General features: G+C 33.7%; 1 protein-coding gene across 3 annotated transcripts in view; it reads left to right on the top strand.

Moving 5' to 3' along the window:
- LOC138326074 (kelch-like ECH-associated protein 1B) overlaps positions 1 to 16,332 on the top strand; it is a 36,937-nt gene extending 20,605 nt beyond the window's left edge. For 2 of the 3 annotated variants that reach the window (XM_069272205.1, XM_069272204.1), the window contains exons 2-5: positions 6,689 to 8,025; positions 11,453 to 11,658; positions 11,956 to 12,132; positions 12,400 to 16,332. In XM_069272205.1, the coding sequence (XP_069128306.1) occupies positions 6,773 to 8,025; positions 11,453 to 11,658; positions 11,956 to 12,132; positions 12,400 to 12,539 (1,776 nt within the window). In that variant the 5' untranslated portion in view covers positions 6,689 to 6,772 and the 3' untranslated portion in view covers positions 12,540 to 16,332. Of the gene's footprint in view, positions 1 to 2,072; positions 2,828 to 6,688; positions 8,026 to 11,452; positions 11,659 to 11,955; positions 12,133 to 12,399 lie in introns of those variants that run through there. The other variant, XM_069272203.1, reaches the window with a different exon arrangement.
- Positions 16,333 to 18,769: the final 2,437 nt, after the last annotated feature.

The following is an 18,769-nucleotide window of genomic DNA, read 5'->3' as shown; positions in this document are numbered from 1 at the left end:
ATCTGTCATTAAGAATTTAAACATAAAGAACATTGTATGTTTCATGAATAGAGACCATGCTGTTATAAGATGAGTTCCCCTGTCACAGTGTTTTGTCAGTATCAAGGTGTATCGGGTATATCCACCCGGCCTGATCACTTTGCAGACCTCATATCCTGGTTATTGTTGTGTCAGACAATCTATAGTAGGTTTATATCCCTCATCCTTAAGTTTGCATGTCTCAGCCTGACTAAATAGAAGGGCCCAATATACCTGTGAGAAATGCCGAGTCACTCCCCACACCAATGTGTGTATATATAGATCGGTGATTAACTTGTGGACATTGACGTCCAGTGGGGTCACTGTAAACACCCAGTGCCAGATAAATGGATTAATATTTGGCCTATTATTTTTCCCTACAATTTATAATTACAATCCATTACAAAGTACAACTTTCTGCTGACACGAGGGGATGTAAGTGCTTCCAACCATATCTGAAATAAATCATAATGAAATATTTTATTACTTTTAGTTCATTATTCCAGATTCAGTATTTACCAAATACAAAGGATGTTTAGACTTCAGAGTAAGAATGGCAGCTGGTGGTTGTACTGTTTTCAACTGCCCACAAAAGCAGGCGCACACTTTGGATTATATCAGACAATTTTATTGAACACCTACACAGTTTATTGATTTCAGCAGGAAATGTCAGCCACCTTATGACACAGCAAGAATCACTACAGGAAGAAACGTTAAAAAATAGCTAAAAAATGAACATAACTAAGTCTTACAAACAGCAAACTTTCAGTACTGTTTGAAAATAAACTATTCAGGATTTTTTTTTTATTCTAAGTGATATTCAAGGTTTCTTTTCTTCATTATTTCTTAAAATCACTCAAAGTTATATATGTGCCCCCACCATAAGTTTTATCCAGACTTATAATAATCACAGCTTATAAATAACATTGGGTGCTATAAACAGACTATTTGAGGCACATTTATCAGGATTTTTTCTTGTAGGCTAGTGACTTGTTGACTGGTTGTATCTTACCACATTACAGGAAGTAAAATTAAAAGTTAACACAAAGTAGTTTTACAGATGGACACAATACAGGAAGTAGTATTACAGGTGGCTACAATGCGCGAAGTAGTATTACACGTGGCCACAATACAGGAAGTAGAATTACAGGTGGCCACAATACAGGAAGTAGTATTACAGGTGGCCACAATACGGGAAGTAGTATTACAGGTGGTCACAATACAGGAAGTAGTATTACAGGTGGCCACAATACAGGAATTAATGTAACAGGTGGCCGAATACAGGAAGTAGTATTACAGGTGGCCACAATACATGAAGTAGAAATACAGGTGGCCACAATACAGGAAGTAGTATTACAGGTGGCTACAATGCGCGAAGTAGTATTACAGGTGGCCACAATACAGGAAGTAGTATTACAGGTGGCCACAATACGGGAAGTAGTATTACAGGTGGTCACAATACAGGAAGTAGTATTACAGGTGGCCACAATACAGGAATTAATGTAACAGGTGGCCGAATACAGGATGTAGTATTACAGGTGGCCACAATACAGGAAGTAGTATTACAGGTGGCCACAATACATGAAGTAGAAATACAGGTGGCCACAATACAGGAAGTAGTATTACAGGTGGCCACAATATAGGAATTAGAATTACAGGTGGCCACAATACAGGAAGTAGTATTACAAGGGGCCACAATACAATTCAAAAACCAACTCTTGCTAGCATACACATTAATGTCAGTGAATTCTTCTAAAGCTTTTATGTTTTCATCTTAATGAAACCTATAATATAGAATCAAGATGCAGAAGAAAGAAGGGGGAGGGGCATCTGAAGACAGGCATTTTATTAGGCTGAATGTGGTATTTTTTCCCCTTCCTCTACCTAGTGGGATAGATTTAGTGTACCTGTAGATAGGTGCAAATCGTTAGCAATAGTTAAAGGGATTTTATCATAACACAACAAGATTTGAGGATCTCCCACAAAGGAACAGAATCCCACCCTCCAGTTGGAGATGCAAAAAAAGAATGCCAGACTGTAAAAAGATAGTAGTTCCGCTCCTTGTCAGCTAGATGATGATGCAGGTCGCAGCTCTGCTGATGAACAGGTGTATATTATATACACCTGTAATACACTGTGACTCAGCATTCTCTACCTGAGTGGTTTGTGTATACACATAGGTACATGACGTAGGTATATTGTAACATATCCAGCCCACTCTCTCCGAGCTATACAGCAGCACACACCATAACATGGCAGTTCGCTCAGTACCTATGATGGTTCTTCATAGCGTTTAGAAAATGGTACCAAGATTAGTGTTGAACTAAAACCTATTGTACAAGGAGAAATAGGTCCATACGACTGGAATAGTGACACTGTGTTTAATGTCGTCAAGTTAAAATGGATCACTTGTAATGTGTTGTTTGACATAATTACTGTGTTAGGTCTATGTCACATTGACGTACTTGCCACAGTTAACAGCAGATTTATGGATTATACGTTTTTTACCAACTTGTGCTTATTCTTAAATCGGAGAAATCATATTGAAGAAGATCAACTGGTTATTGATTTTTCTGGTGTTTTATGAGCATATCTGTGTTGGTGAATGTCACACGAGGTTATCTGTAAGCATTAGTAGCTCCATTGATTCAGGGAACTACGCGACTGAAATCTAAAAAAAAAAAACAGTTTATTAAAAAATCATTTTTTTGTGTTTTGAATCCTGAGCCCACATTTAATTCTTTCATAAAACAAGATGACTTCACGTGTAGAAACTGGTTGTATGACCGACTGGATGATAATGTACTCGGTAAGTATAATACGGCGTGGATGGAATGTTTGTTACGGTGGGGTGATGTAGGGTGGGGTGAATAATTTGGTGTGTGTAACACTGTCTGTGGGAATCATGGACAATACATTTTTGTAAGATGTGTTGTCAGAAAAGGGTTAATGTTTTGATATTTTTATCAATTCAAATAATTACTGTGAAAACTTAATTAGCGCACATCAGTTACAATACAAGGAAGATTGGATAAGTTTGAATGTAACTCCTAACAGTAAGTAATGTCTATTTAATGGTCAGTACAATCAATAACTTATTACCTGTCAAAATGTGGATGAGATATAATGACATCTGATTTCATATTATGATACACTCAAGACATTTATAGTAAAATCATTTTCACTGACTTCCCCAATTTTTACTGACATTATCTAAAAGCTCTTATACTATAAACATTTTACTTACCGTACATCTGAAAACTCTTATACTATAAACATTTTACTGACGTTTTCTGAAAACTCTTGTACTATAAACATTTTACTTACATCTGAAAACTCTTGTACTATAAACATTTTACTTACATCTGAAAACTCTTGTACTATAAACATTTTACTTACATCTGAAAACTCTTGTACTATAAACATTTTACTTACATCTAAAAACTCTTATACTATAAACATTTTACTTACATCTAAAAACTCTTGTACTATAAACATTTTACTTACATCTGAAAACTCTTGTACTATAAACATTTTACTTACATCTAAAACCTGTACTATAAACATTTTACTTACATCTAAAAACTCTTATACTATAAACATTTTACTTACATCTAAAAACTCTTATACTATAAACATTTTACTTACATCTGAAAACTCTTGTACTATAAACATTTTACTTACATCTGAAAACTCTTATACTATAAACATTTTACTGACATCTGAAAACTCTTATACTATAAACATTTTACTGACATCTAAAAACTCTTATACTATAAACATTTTACTTACATCTAAAAACTCTTGTACTATAAACATTTTACTTACATCTGAAAACTCTTATACTATAAACATTTTACTTACATCTGAAAATTCTTATACTATAAACATTTTACTGACGTTTTCTGAAAACTCTTGTACTATAAACATTTTACTTACATCTGAAAACTCTTGTACTATAAACATTTTACTGACATCTAAAAACTCTTATACTATAAACATTTTACTTACATCTGAAAACTCTTGTACTATAAACATTTTACTTACATCTAAAAACTCTTATACTATAAACATTTTACTTACATCTAAAAACTCTTGTACTATAAACATTTTACTTACATCTGAAAACTCTTGTACTATAAACATTTTACTTACATCTAAAAACTCTTGTACTATAAACATTTTACTTACATCTAAAAACTCTTATACTATAAACATTTTACTTACATCTAAAAACTCTTATACTATAAACATTTTACTTACATCTGAAAACTCTTGTACTATAAACATTTTACTTACATCTGAAAACTCTTATACTATAAACATTTTACTTACATCTGAAAACTCTTATACTATAAACATTTTACTGACGTTTTCTGAAAAATCTTGCCTTATATTATACTATGAACATTTTAATGACATGTTCTAAAAACTCTTATACTATAACCATTTTACTGACATCTGGAAACTCTTGCCTTTTCTATAAACGTGTCGCCGCAATCAAATTTTAACACAAATCCACAAATCTAATATAGAAAGGTCAGTGCAATGACGAATTTGTACATGTATTAAAATTGCTGACTATAACAACATACAGTAAAATCATATTTTAATAACACAAAATTCCGAGCGCCATGTTCTTTGCTTTCTGTGAAATGTTTCTAATGAATATAAATCAATGTGCCTGATATTACTGATAACACGTTGATACATACCCGACAACAGATTTTATAACAGAAGATGACGCATTAGATATCATCACATCGCTGACCTTTATCGGTAATATGGAAGCTGGGAATTACGCCATAAAGGCAAGCATGATGAAGCAAATCATGCAGCGTTTAAAGTAATTTGGGATCGATTGTTAGTGTACAGATTAGAACTGTTTAGATTGATATTTTGACAATATTATGACAGAATCACACCACTGGGTTACTCCTCTAATAAAAAGATTACTGAACTCTGAAGTAAGTCATTATTAGCTCGGAGAGATACAAGCTCAAATTCAGGTCCTAGTACAACAATATTGTTAGAACAATTTGGCACCCTCAGTGTCACCGTTGATTTGTCAGAAGATATTACACAGTTTATTACAGATAGATCAAAACAAAGCATTTTATACACATATAAGTCTTTATATTGAATCATTATATTTTTGTTTTTCAAATTTAACCAAATCTGCAAGCTCATTGTACAGTGTGTATGATAATAAAATGGTTGCCTTATTATTCAAAATAGGAGGGCAGGTTTAAAGTCTTTGTTGTATGAAAAGTCTAAACTAATAAAGGCGCTTACATGATCAAAACTTTTTACCATACCTTGGAAAATCATGGAATTAATACTACAAAATATTGGGTTATAATCATCAACCATGAATATCTACCAAGCTAGCTAGAAATGGCATGTTTACAAATGAAATTTTAGATGTCTTAAATGTGAAGTTGAATCGGATAAGAACCAATAGAACTTACAAATGACTACGCTAAGGAAAAAAACTAAATCTGAATATTTTAGATATTAAATATGTTATTTATAATTACATACTCAAGTAAACGTTAGGTGAAAATTATTTTTTTTACTCTTTTCATTTATATTTAGAATTAAGAAATTGACTATGGTTAGGAGCTGTAACAACTAAATGAAATCTTATATAATTAGCTTACTGCTTTAATCTGGTGGACGGACAAAACATAAATCTATTTACTTATTTTTTCTCGTTTTTATTACATTTTAATATTATTATTATTTTGATATAACATGAATGCAATGCATTTGTTGTATTTAGTAAAAAAAGAAACTACATTTATAATTTTTCATGTATTGTATTAATATTTACAAATGAAAATGCAGTATATATCCTACTGATGTAAATTGTAAAGTTTTAGTTAGTCTTTTCTCTGTAAATTGATCATGATTGACATTTTAACATTGTACGCATTTTATACCATAACATATCTAGGTTTATGATCATGATTTACCAGAAAATTATACTACACTCATACATATAAATACAAATTTAGGTTATTACATGAACAGCCTCTAATTACAATACTGATACATTAGGGTTAGTATTGATAATCTTTAAAAAAAAAAAAAATCTACATTTTTTTTTTTTAAGTTTAAATTTTAACATAATATGTATTTAATATACATCTACTAAATTTGATTAATTAATTTACTTAATATCTTCTTTAGTATATGTAGATATATACATCATGTGTTAGCATCATTGATAGATTATTACCAAGACTGAATATAATATTTTAAAGAAAGAAAAAAATCTTGAAATTTAACATTCAAAATTTATTTCTTGTTTAGAACCACATAGATACAAACTTCAGGGGAAAGTTTGTAGTAAAATACTGTTACTGTAATAAATATTTCTGTATGTGGTCATGTTTATTATTAAGTTTTTATTTATCTTTGAATTTTTTTTTTTAATTTGTAAATCATAGCAAAAACCTTTATCAGAATATTCTGTGTGGGAGATCATCAGATTGGTACAACAATTTTAGACGAGTCCGGGAGCCCTTTCTTGACAGCGAGTTCCGTTGTTGTGTTGAGGTTGTTGTTTACCTATCTCTGTTGTATTTAGTATATAAGTATATGATAATTCTAGGTTTTTTGTCGTGATCGATATATATGACACAATTCTTATCTTTATTTTCAGGTACAACAGTACACATGTCTTTTCAAACATCAGAAGCCACGCTCCTAGGTAAAGACTTTACCTGTGCCACGCCTAACAGCCAACATGTCTGCCCAGGAAGTGTTTGAGAAAAAGGTGGACAAGGGGATGACTTCGTGTTATCGACCGCGGCCGGTCACCACCGAAAAGCCGACCGATGGCAGCATGCACTTTACAATCATGAAACATCCAAAGGAAGCATTGGATGTCATGTGTACATTACGTCGATTAACAAAATTGTGCGATGTGACGTTACTTGTTGGCGAGGAAAAGTTCCTCGCACATAAAATTGTACTAGCAGCAGCAAGTCCGTATTTCCGTGCAATGTTCACAGGAGGTATGCGAGAAGAGGAGATGTCCACTATACCGTTACATGGAATCTCACCATGCACTCTCAGTGTTCTTATCGACTTCGCGTACACGGCCGAGGTTCGGGTGAATGAAATGAATGTGTGTTATTTACTGCCAGCGGCGACAATGTTCCAAATGAATCACATAGTGGAAGCCTGTAGTGTATTCCTTGAACACCAGTTAGACTGTAGTAACTGTATAGGGATCTCAGACTTTGCCAGCGAACATGGCTGTCTCGAGCTGGAAACTAAAGCTAGGGAATTCATTTACAGAAATTTCTCAGAAGTGATAAAATGTGATGAATTTCTCATGTTAAATCCATGTCAGCTTATCAACCTCATCAAACATGATGAGCTGAACATTAATTGTGAGTCAGAAATTTTTAACGCTGTGATTCGATGGGTGCAACATGACGCAGAGAAAAGACTGTGTAAATTGGAGGGGCTTTTATATGCAGTGAGATGCCATTTTCTGTCCCCACACTTTCTTGAAAAACAATTAACATCTTGTAACATTTTAAAGAAAATACCACAGTGTCAGGAATATTTGTCAAAGATCTTCCAGGGTTTGAAACTTCATCAGAGTTGTCCGGAGAAACCTCGGAAACCATGTTCTCCATTAGTCGTTTTCACTGCCGGGGGCTACCTCAGACAGTCTCTTAGTAATTTTGAATGTTATAACCCTTGTACAAAACAATGGACGAGATTACCAGACCTGCCCACACCTCGCAGTGGCTTGTGTGCTTGTCTTGTTAAGGGCTCTTTCTACGCTGTTGGAGGTAGGAACAATTCTCCAGATGGAAACATGGACTCCAATTCAATGGATGTGTTTGATCCAATAAGGAACATGTGGTTTTCCAAGTGTCCGATGGCAGTCCCTCGGAACCGTGTGGGTGTCGGTGTTATTGACAATATGATTTATGCTGTCGGTGGATCACAAGGGCAACAACATCACAGCACTGTGGAAAGGTGGGTATTCGTGGGACAACTAGGTATAGGGTAGGGGGCAACATTGACTGTGGAAAGGTGGGTCTTGATAGGACAACTAGGAATAGGGTAGGGGGCAACATTGACTGTGGAAAGGTGATTCTTGATAGGACAACTAGGAATAGGGTACGGGGCAACATTGACTGTGGAAAGATGTGTATTGGTGGGACAACTAGGAATAGGGTAGGGGGCAACATTGACTGTGGAAAGATGTGTATTGGTGGGACAACTAGGAATAGGGTAGGGGGCAACATTTTTCAATATTACCACAAAAAACTTGGATTGACTAATACCACAAGTGACTCAGAGTATCTTAAGTTGTAATTGGGTTTGAGGAACGAATCATCTACAGACAAAATAAGTTAATAAAGCATTGCTTGAATCATTGTGGAATTGACTGGCTTGGATTATTCCAAATCAAATACTTCATTATTTTGAGAAAAAAGTTGTTAAATATTTTATAGTTATCTTCAAAGGCAGCTTAAACAGGAATTTTTTATCATAAACACGGAAGTATCCATGGAAGTGCATACCATTTTATTCTAGATTTAGGAAAAACTTATTAATAACAGTTTGTTATCTTTGATGAATAGGATAGAAAGCCGTATAGGGTTACGATGTTGTATAACAGGAATGTCAAAGAAACAGGGAGGAACTACAATCCTGCGTTGTTTTCTAAAACTTATGTAACTTGTCAAATACATTTAGCCAATAAGTTTGGTTTAAATGTTTGAGCTGTCTGGTGATTCAAACCTTGACCTGTTAAATGAGAGAGCTGATAATTTGGTGAGGAGTGTATACCCTTGTATGAGATCCAGCTTGTCCTTGTCAAAGGACATTGGGTATAGCAAGGAGAAACTCGAGTACTCAAACCGAAACCCAGTAATCTTAGTGGTAGCAGACTTTAAAGATTGATTTCACTTTCGTTATCCTACCTCTCATTGTTGTATCGGCTACCGAAGCTGTAACACCAGGAAGCAAGTTGCTGGCAAAAAATGGAAAGTTTAATTGGTGTTATTATTTTAAAACCCCATTTAATTGGTGTTATTTTTAGATGTAATTCTCCGATGACATCACTTTTAAAATTTTCTATCATGAAAAGATTGTTTTAAAATAATGTCTTTTTTAAAATGAATTTAATATGGAAATTAGTAAGGTATGACATACAATGTAGATAGTAGGGATATAAAATTTGTTCAATATATAGTGTAATGTTAATATCTGAAGGTTTTTGATAATGAAATCATTGAAAGCATGATCCCAATAATTAAGGATTTTCATTATCTAAATCAGTTATTTTGGTTCAGCTTATTACTGTATTAATTAATATGAATTTGAAAATACACTAAAAGATACAGTATGTAATAAACACTAAATATTTGTACTTGCAAGGTATCCTCTGCATATTTTCCTTTTCTGATTTTCTCTATTTTTCACTTCTTATTAATAGATGTGAAAGATATTACACCTTTGTCGGTAAACACACCAAACTTAAACACCTTTACTAAGTGTAATCTGTACCTTTGTGATATGACCAGCTACATATCAATACAGGTGAAAATCATTCAGGTGAATCAGACTGACCTAAATCGATCAAATGAAACCGATTCTTATAGAAATAGCGAGCTCTTAAGTGTTTTAAACCTTATGATTACTAACACATTGACCGTGTGGAGTGTATACATGAAATATTAAGTGAAAACGTGTGATAGAGTTAAACTTCCTATCAAGGATGAAGAACTTCAAAGGCACTGCTCCACTCTTTATAAACATGCACTAGCAGGTACTACCAAAGATTTCTTACCTAATACACTAATAATATACTGGTAATAGTATGGCCATACAAAGATCTAGACAGAACAGAATCAAACAGAAATCATTTATTACAAATGTTCAATATATTGAAGGTGTTTGCCCAATTCCCGTTTGATTTCGGGGCAATGATTCAACTATAGGTAGTGTTACAGTGATGGCATTAAAAAGGTTTCGGGAGTAGAAATGTTAGGGAAAATAATGACTTCAATAAATAATGTAAAAAAATAAGAGTAAAGGATTCGTCTGTTCGGGCAGAATTCGGGATCTGGTGACATCTAGTGTAGAAACCATTATACCTTGCCATAAATCTTAATCCAATGTAGTCTGGTGTAGGATATACAGCACACTAGATCTCGGTCATGAATATAAATCAGCACTTCGTGGAGAGTCCCATGGTAGATTTGACAACCAAATGGGGTAAATTTGATGTAATTTGAAAAGTCCGGCCATATATGATGAATGAAATGGTAATTTTATAAGAATGACCTGAAATATTACCCATTTTCAGACATTGCATATCGAATTACTTTGAAGGAACGAAAGTTTACTTCATTTTTTTTTTTCATTTTTTTTTTTTTGTGACTTCTACCCATGTAAGCATTATTGACATACAGTATAAAAATCATAACGAAGATTAAAGCTTTGGAAAACTCACAATCAGAGGCTCAACTCATAACATGCACTATATTGTATTGACGAAATCCATTCAAGTTATTCAAAATAGTAGACATTAATGTTTAAACAATACTTTTGTCTATATGACAAATAATCGACCTATATGACAGGTATAGTACAGGGTATCACAATGGCAAGGGTGGCGCTGATCAACGTACCTGTATATTACCTGTACTTAGGGAGGGGTAGAAAAATCTGCACCGTCATACTGGACTTCTGAAAAGGCTTAATCTCCATGTCTAATATGAATTAACGATAGCTGATAGTCCCTACCAGACATTAGTCATAAAAAGGACTGAATATACACTAGGTAGATATTATCGAGGTATTCTGACAATTTACCTGTACAGGCTATTGTTTTATTACATACCTGTATCTGGGCCTGTCCACCTGGACAAAAGGCTGTATACAACGACAGAGAATAGTCCGAGTCAGATAACACAAGTAGATATACCCACCATGACATCGGCAGTTTTAGCTTCATTTATAATTAATTTATACCCAACACAGTCATTATTTATTGTATCGGTCTTGATGATCTTTAATTGAATATCCATTGTTCAGCAGCATTGCTAATTGTTTGTAGGTTGAAGCATCCTCGAGTATTGATTAAATTTTACACAATTTAGCAATAATAAGCACCAAATCATGCAAAATTGTAACGATGGTATCTACAAAGTGGTCAAGGTGTTTAATATTAACCCACGAGTTCTTATCCTTTCACGTGCATTGTAAGTTTTAAACCAATGTATCTATTTATTGAATGTATTTCTATGGTTTTCATCTGGGAACTCAATTTTCATCCACTAATAAAACTTAAACTTAGACAAAGTTGAACCAACGCTGTGTAATGGTAGATTTCCCACAGACAAAAGATTCAAACTCAAATTAACCCAGACATATGTTTCTTATATTACAGATATGATCCCGATCACGATCGGTGGACCATGGTGGCATCTATGGGATCTAAACGAATAGGTGTTGGGGTTGCCGTCGTTAACAGACTCATGTATGCTGTTGGAGGATATGATGGTTCAAATCGGCTGCGCAGCATGGAATGTTATGACCCCGAAAAAGACGAATGGAAGTCTGTGGCTTCTATGAATACAACACGAAGTGGTGCTGGTAAGTTCAGTTAATCATTTAATGGTAAAAACATGGCAAAAAAAGAATTGAGTTTTTGATTAGATATAACATTGGAGCTGGTATGGGCCAATGGTACAAGTGTTTTGCATTCTACCACTATATATATATAGCTAGCAGTTGGACATGAGTCTATTCTTAGGTTTGAATATGCCTCAAATGTGTTTAAATACATGTATATCTAAATCACAATATATATATGCTAAGTACATTGATATTGCCACTGATATAATGTATGTAAATTACAGTTCCCTTAGAAAAGTTTGTTGATTTCTGCAGGTATAATCGGAATGGACTGCCATGTGTATGCTGTTGGAGGGTATGACAGCAACTGCCAACTCAAGACGGTGGAGCGGTACTGTACTATGTCCAACAAGTGGGAGTTTGTAGCCAACATGAGAAGTCCACGTAGTGCTCTCAGTGTAGCCGTTCTAGGTGGAAAACTTTATGCTTTAGGTAAGGTGGCTTACAAACAAAATTAGTTAAAGAATTTATCCTATATACATGCTTTATTTGCTTAGAATTGTAACACTTTGTTAACAGAACATCAGTAGCCCAGCTGTTAAAAAATCTATTTAGTGACATGTTGAACATTTAGAAAATGGTTTGTGCTAAGATCTCTTTATAGAAATGACATCATACTCTATCTACTCCCTTCTGCAGATTTACCTAATGAACAACTTAGTCCTGTTTTCTAAATTTTACATTGTTTTCTCTTTGTAGGTGGATACGATGGGAATGATTTCTTATCATCAGTAGAATGCTATGATCCAGATAAAAATGAATGGACTGAAGTAACTAACATGACTTGTGGCCGAAGTGGTCATGGTGTGGCGGTCGGTGCCGAGCCTTGTCGCAGCTGACATCACTAACATTCTCTCATCTGATTGGACAATTTAAATACAGATGGAGAGCTGTCAAACATTCGAAGGATTTGGATCTCCGATCGCGCGAATGGTCTACTGTGATAACTTAAAGTTGTGACTGAGCATTGGTTCTGACATCAGGAACTTCATCATCAATATTCTCTAGTTCCCATGGAATTTACAATCAAACCCCATATGGATTACATACAATTCTACAATCAAACTGTTGAGACACGATGTGAGAACCTCCTACAAGATACTGTTCATCTGACACAATGAACTTTACCCTATAAACGAAACAAGTATAGAAATTTAGAGATCCTTAAAATGCTGTAATTAGCTTTGTTAAATTCAAATCTAAATTAAATCTAAATCAACCTATATCAGATTAAAATACACCAATTAAAATATTATCATATTTAGCTTGTCAGATATTATCCATTTCTTGCCTAGTACAGAAACAAACCGAAAACCTTATAGCTATAAACTGTAGTTTGTAAAGTATTCTGATATCTAATACTGATAGTAATATGTAGATTGTCAAGGCCCTGTGTCAGTGAGTTTTCCTGTTCTGGGGTAATCCTTTAACTTTATTTTTTATATTAAAGGTATAATCATCTGGTAGATCAGATAAGATATCTGCTTGGGTCATTTTCAAATTGATATATAATCTATGAAGAAAAATTACCCCAAAAGTATACCATTTGGTTTTCCTTTGATATTTCTATCTTTCCATGATGTACAAATAACACCAATCTTTGCCATTTTGATTTTCTGTATTATTTTCAAACCCTGATAACCTACATATAAATTTTAGTGTTTACCCCAAAGCCAAATGACTCCAAGATGATCATTTTTATGTTACTTGTGATATTCTATTTATTTTTCTTTTGCTCAAATGCTAAGCAATTCAGTAAGCCAAGTAAACTGAAGAAGGCCAGATATAGCTCATTGACAATTTATATAGATATAAAATACTTGTTGTGAAAAAATTATTGCATCGATTACTTTGCTCATCTCAAATTTGATTTTGAGAACTGTTCAATTTGATTATTAATGTTTGATTACATAAGTCTTTCAGTTTCAGTGTAAATATGCCATTAATCAATACCTCTATTATTTATTGTGTTGTTTTGTGGCCATTGTCGTGTTGACAGTTGTTTTGATGACTGTTGGCGTGGCGACAGTTTTCATAGTAATAGTTGTCATGGTGACTTGTCATGGTGACTTGTCATGGTGACTGTTGCCATGGTAACCTATTAGTGGCTATTGTCATGTTGAATGTTGTGAATTATTCCCATGAATCCCACAGTAATCATAAATGTTGTGTATGATGCATATTACTTCAATTCATATTATTCATCTTGGCTTCTGGAAAAAAGTATTGTTGAATTCTTAATTTTTTCAAAAAATAATTTCAAACTTTACAAAAAACAACTTATTGAAATAGATTCCATATGGAACCATTTTAAAGGATAAAGAAATCCAAAAACGAATCATTGTAAAGTTATTTGCCCCTATAAACACATTAGAGCTCTTCTCCTGGAAGTGTTCATTATAAAACTACAGGGAAATTATGATGAAATATTGTGAATACTCCTGGCCAGTTGTATAGATTTGTAAACTCCTGTTTGTAACGGCTAATCCTACACAAATCATTCGGCAAACATTTTCCTGCAGCAAAGGTTAATATACAAGAAGAACAAATTGTGTAAAAGATATTAAATGTACCTGATTCACCTTTCTAGTTTAAAGCACAAATTTAATCAAGAATGAAAGTGATTTTTTTCTGTAACATATAAGAAATAAAAAGTAAAAAATGGAAAAACAATTTGCCTGCCGTCACAAAATATTCTTGTATGTAAGTAAGGCAAACAGAGACACCAGAGAAAGTGTTGTTAACACACTGTAAACATATATAGTTTGACTTAGAGAACATTATCAAGTAATAACTAATTAAGGACCCATATACTATACTGAAATTATTAATAGATTTAAATAAATAATTTTGGCATATTCAGCGTTGAAAATAGATAGCTGCTATAATGCATATAATTCAAAAGATAGCTAACAATGTTACATAATATAAGTGCTAAAATGTGTGTACAATTAAAAAGATAGCTAACATATATAATATAAGAACTAAAATGTGTACATTTAAAAATAAAATCAGATACATGGATATAGCTGCTAAAATATGTACAATTAAAAATTGCTAAATAGAATAATTGCTAAAATATGTACATACAATTCGCTATTGCTAGAATTAAATGAATGCTAAGCTATATATGTTTACATTGAATAATTTTGAAACACTGTGTAAGGTCTTTCGTCAGACTAAGTCTAACTTATGTGTAATTACTGTGTTATAATCACATGCAATGATGATCTGTGTGTTATAATTACCTGTACAGGTGATCTGTGTGTTATAATTACATGTACAGGTGATCTGTGTGTTATAATTACCTGTACAGGTGATCTGTGTGTTATAATTACCTGTACAGGTGATCTGTGTGTTATAATTACATGTACAGGTGATCTGTGCGTTATAATTACATGTACAGGTGACCTGTGTGTTATAATTACATGTACAGGTGATCTGTGTGTTATAATTACCTGTACAGGTGATCTGTGTGTTATAATTACATGTACAGGTGACCTGTGTGTTATAATTACATGTAAAGGTGATCTGTGTGTTATAATTACATGTACAGGTGACCTGTGTGTTATAATTACATGTACAGGTGATCTGTGTGTTATAATTACATGTACAGGTGACCTGTGTGTTATAATTACCTGTACAGGTGATCTGTGTGTTATAATTACATGTACAGGTGATCTGTGTGTTATAATTACATGTACAGGTGATCTGTGTGTTATAATTACATGTACAGGTGACCTGTGTGTTATAATTACCTGTACAGGTGATCTGTGTGTTATAATTACCTATACAGGTGATCTGTGTGTTATAATTACCTGTACAGGTGATCTGTGTGTTATAATTACATGTACAGGTGATCTGTGTGTTATAATTACATGTACAGGTGATCTGTGTGTTATAATTACATGTACAGGTGATCTGTGTGTTATAATTACCTGTACAGGTGATCTGTGTGTTATAATTACATGTACAGGTGATCTGTGTGTTATAATTACATGTACAGGTGATCTGTGTGTTATAATTACATGTACAGGTGACCTGTGTGCTATAATTACATGTACAGGTGATCTGTGTGTTATAATTACCTGTACAGGTGACCTGTGTGTTATAATTACATGTACAGGTGACCTGTGTGTTATAATTACATGTACAGGTGATCTGTGTGTTATAATTACATGTACAGGTGATCTGTGTGTTATAATTACCTGTACAGGTGATCTGTGTGTTATAATTACATGTACAGGTGACCTGTGTGTTATAATTACATGTACAGGTGACCTGTGTGTTATAATTACATGTACAGGTGATCTGTGTGTTATAATTACCTGTACAGGTGATCTGTGTGTTATAATTACATGTACAGGTGATCTGTGTGTTATAATTACCTGTACAGGTGGTCTGTGTGTTATAATTACCTGTACAGGTGATCTGTGTGTTAAGGTTGTGTATGTCTCACCTGTGCCCAGTACAGGTGTTAATCAGGTGCTTACGATTCCTCGCTTGGTCCCGGTGATTATCGTCGGAACAAATTGGGGACCCACAAGTCCCACTCAGTATTGACATTATGGTACAAGTGTTATGATTTTTACATTGTACAATTTAATGTAAAATTAAAATAATCAAAAGAAATTTCATCTTTGTTTTCTATTTAAAATCATCCGTAGAAGCTGACTTTGCTTCATTTACCTTGAACATTTAAAGAAGTCCACAAACACTTTACTGGACAAAGAACTTTATACAATTGAATTGTCGTTTTTAGGTCATAGTAAAAGCTACGATCATTTGAGGATATGCAATATTTTGGAATGCGCTGGAGTTTGGGGCAAACCACTATTGCACTACATAAGTCTGGAACTGCTAGTGTTAGAACAAGGAAAAATCTGACAGAACTAGCTGATGATTCAGTCAGGCAAAGCTAGAGGCGGCAAAAATAGGAGCGAAATTCAAAAGCCATCAACATGATGTGATTTTATTCCATTTTTAATGAGAGAGAAAATACATTTTATCCACAATGGCATCTTCTTTATAGAGTTCAAATTCAAGTCAATTTATTTTGAAACGAAAACCCATTACATATGATCATCGTCTTCAAAGACAAGCGGAAATGATGATATTAATATACCCGGCCCGGCCATATTTTGTGCCATTGACCGTGTATATTTGATGTCTACTGACCTTACCAAGGCTAGACCATCAACACTATGGCAATTGAATTTCCGATATCTGAATTGAATTTCCGATATCGGAATTAGAATTCTTGATATCAGAAATTCAATTCCGATATCGGAAATTCTAATTCCGATATCGGAAATTCTAATTCTGATATCGGAATTAGAACAAAAATTCTTGATATCAGAAATTCTAATTCCGATATCGGAAATTCTAATTCCGATATCGAAAATTCTAATTCCGATATCGGGAATTAGAAAACAATTTCCGATATGGGAAATTCAATTTCCGATATCGGAAATTCTCTCTACTCATTATTTGCATTGCAGATTATACTTCATTTCCGATATCGGAAATTGAATTCTCGATATCGGAAATTGAAATACCGATATCGGAAATAGAATTACCCATATCAGAATTTGTTTTCTTATTTCCGATATGGGAATTAGAATTTCCGATATCGAAATTAGAATTTCCGATATCGGAATTAGAATTTCCGATATCGGAATTAGAATTTCCGATATCAAAAATTAATATGAATTCCCGATATCGGAAATTGATTTTTCGATATCGGAAATCGAATTCCCGATATCGGAAATTAGAGTTTCTGATATCGGAAATTGAATTTCTGATATCGGAAATTAGAATTCCCGATATCGGAAATTGGAATAAAAAGTAGCTTGGCTTGCCATACAACACGACATCTCAGAAGGCAAATAAGGCACTGAAACGCAATATTTCTATACAACTAAACAGAGATCGAACAACAGACAAGGTAGGTGTAAGTTCTCTACCGGTACCATTTAGAACAAGTTATAATTGAGCCTAAAGAGGCTAAAGGTCTAAGAACGTGTTGACGCCAAGGAAAACAGCTTTCCTAATGATCAGATATTAAACACTCTACAGACGAATTGACCACTTCCATATCTCTCAAGATGAATTATGAAAAATTACTTTGGCGGCTTAAATTTGTCAGTATGTCATGACTTTATCAAAACCATCTCGCACTCGCTCGTCGCCGTGGTGTTGTATATCAGTTCTAATGAAGACAACATTCGTTGTACTTTATAAACAACATTTAATGTTATAACAGGGACAAGAAACACAATGCCTTACATAAATTAGACAACTAGTACCGAGAGTGATATTTGTATAAAATATAAACTTCATTTGTTTAGCATGCTTAGGATGCAGTGTAGAAGTTACAATATACCTTCTCAATAGACCAGCTGCAGAAGACTGAACGGTAAGTCACTTGATAGATAGGAAAGGTTAAAAAACAGATGCAAGAATTAACATGAATTGTTCAAAATGGAATAAGATTCCCTGAAGGACTACAGTTTTATGCAATTTTGCAAAAAAAGTGCTAATTATATGCAACTTTACCCATGCATGAAATTGATATTACACTCAGACTAGCGGTTATACCTCACAAGATAGTGGGACGTAGGTACTTAGATGACAATTCGTAAAACGACTTTCTACTCCACTATGGCGACCGCGGTTAATAAATTAAAAAACGACCTGATGGTCGCAATTTCATCTAACATAATATCATTATAATCTTTTGAATCATAATGGTTTTATTCTTGAAATTGAAATTACAACTGGTCGGAGTATGTTATGTAGACGTGGAATATAAGTTAGGATTGGAACATATTCTTTGTTACCGATGAAGACCAAAAGCATTTTTGTAATTTGAACAGAAACTCGATTCTTTTTACACGCGCTGTGACACTTTTCCATGTCATTTGTAAGGCTGTTTAAGTTTAAAAGGAGTTGTTTAGCAGTTTTAAAAGTCATTTGTTTGTTGGGGTTTTTGTTGCTGTTTTTTAACGAGACGTTACTTTCCGAAATATATTTTCGTTTTATTGCTGTAGGAACGTTATAATGAAGA

This window comes from Argopecten irradians, chromosome 6 (genome assembly GCF_041381155.1).
Source record: "Argopecten irradians isolate NY chromosome 6, Ai_NY, whole genome shotgun sequence".
Lineage (NCBI taxonomy): Eukaryota > Metazoa > Mollusca > Bivalvia > Pectinida > Pectinidae > Argopecten > Argopecten irradians.
The sequence above is the reverse complement of the archived record's forward strand: the minus strand, read 5'-3'. Positions and strand labels throughout refer to the sequence as shown.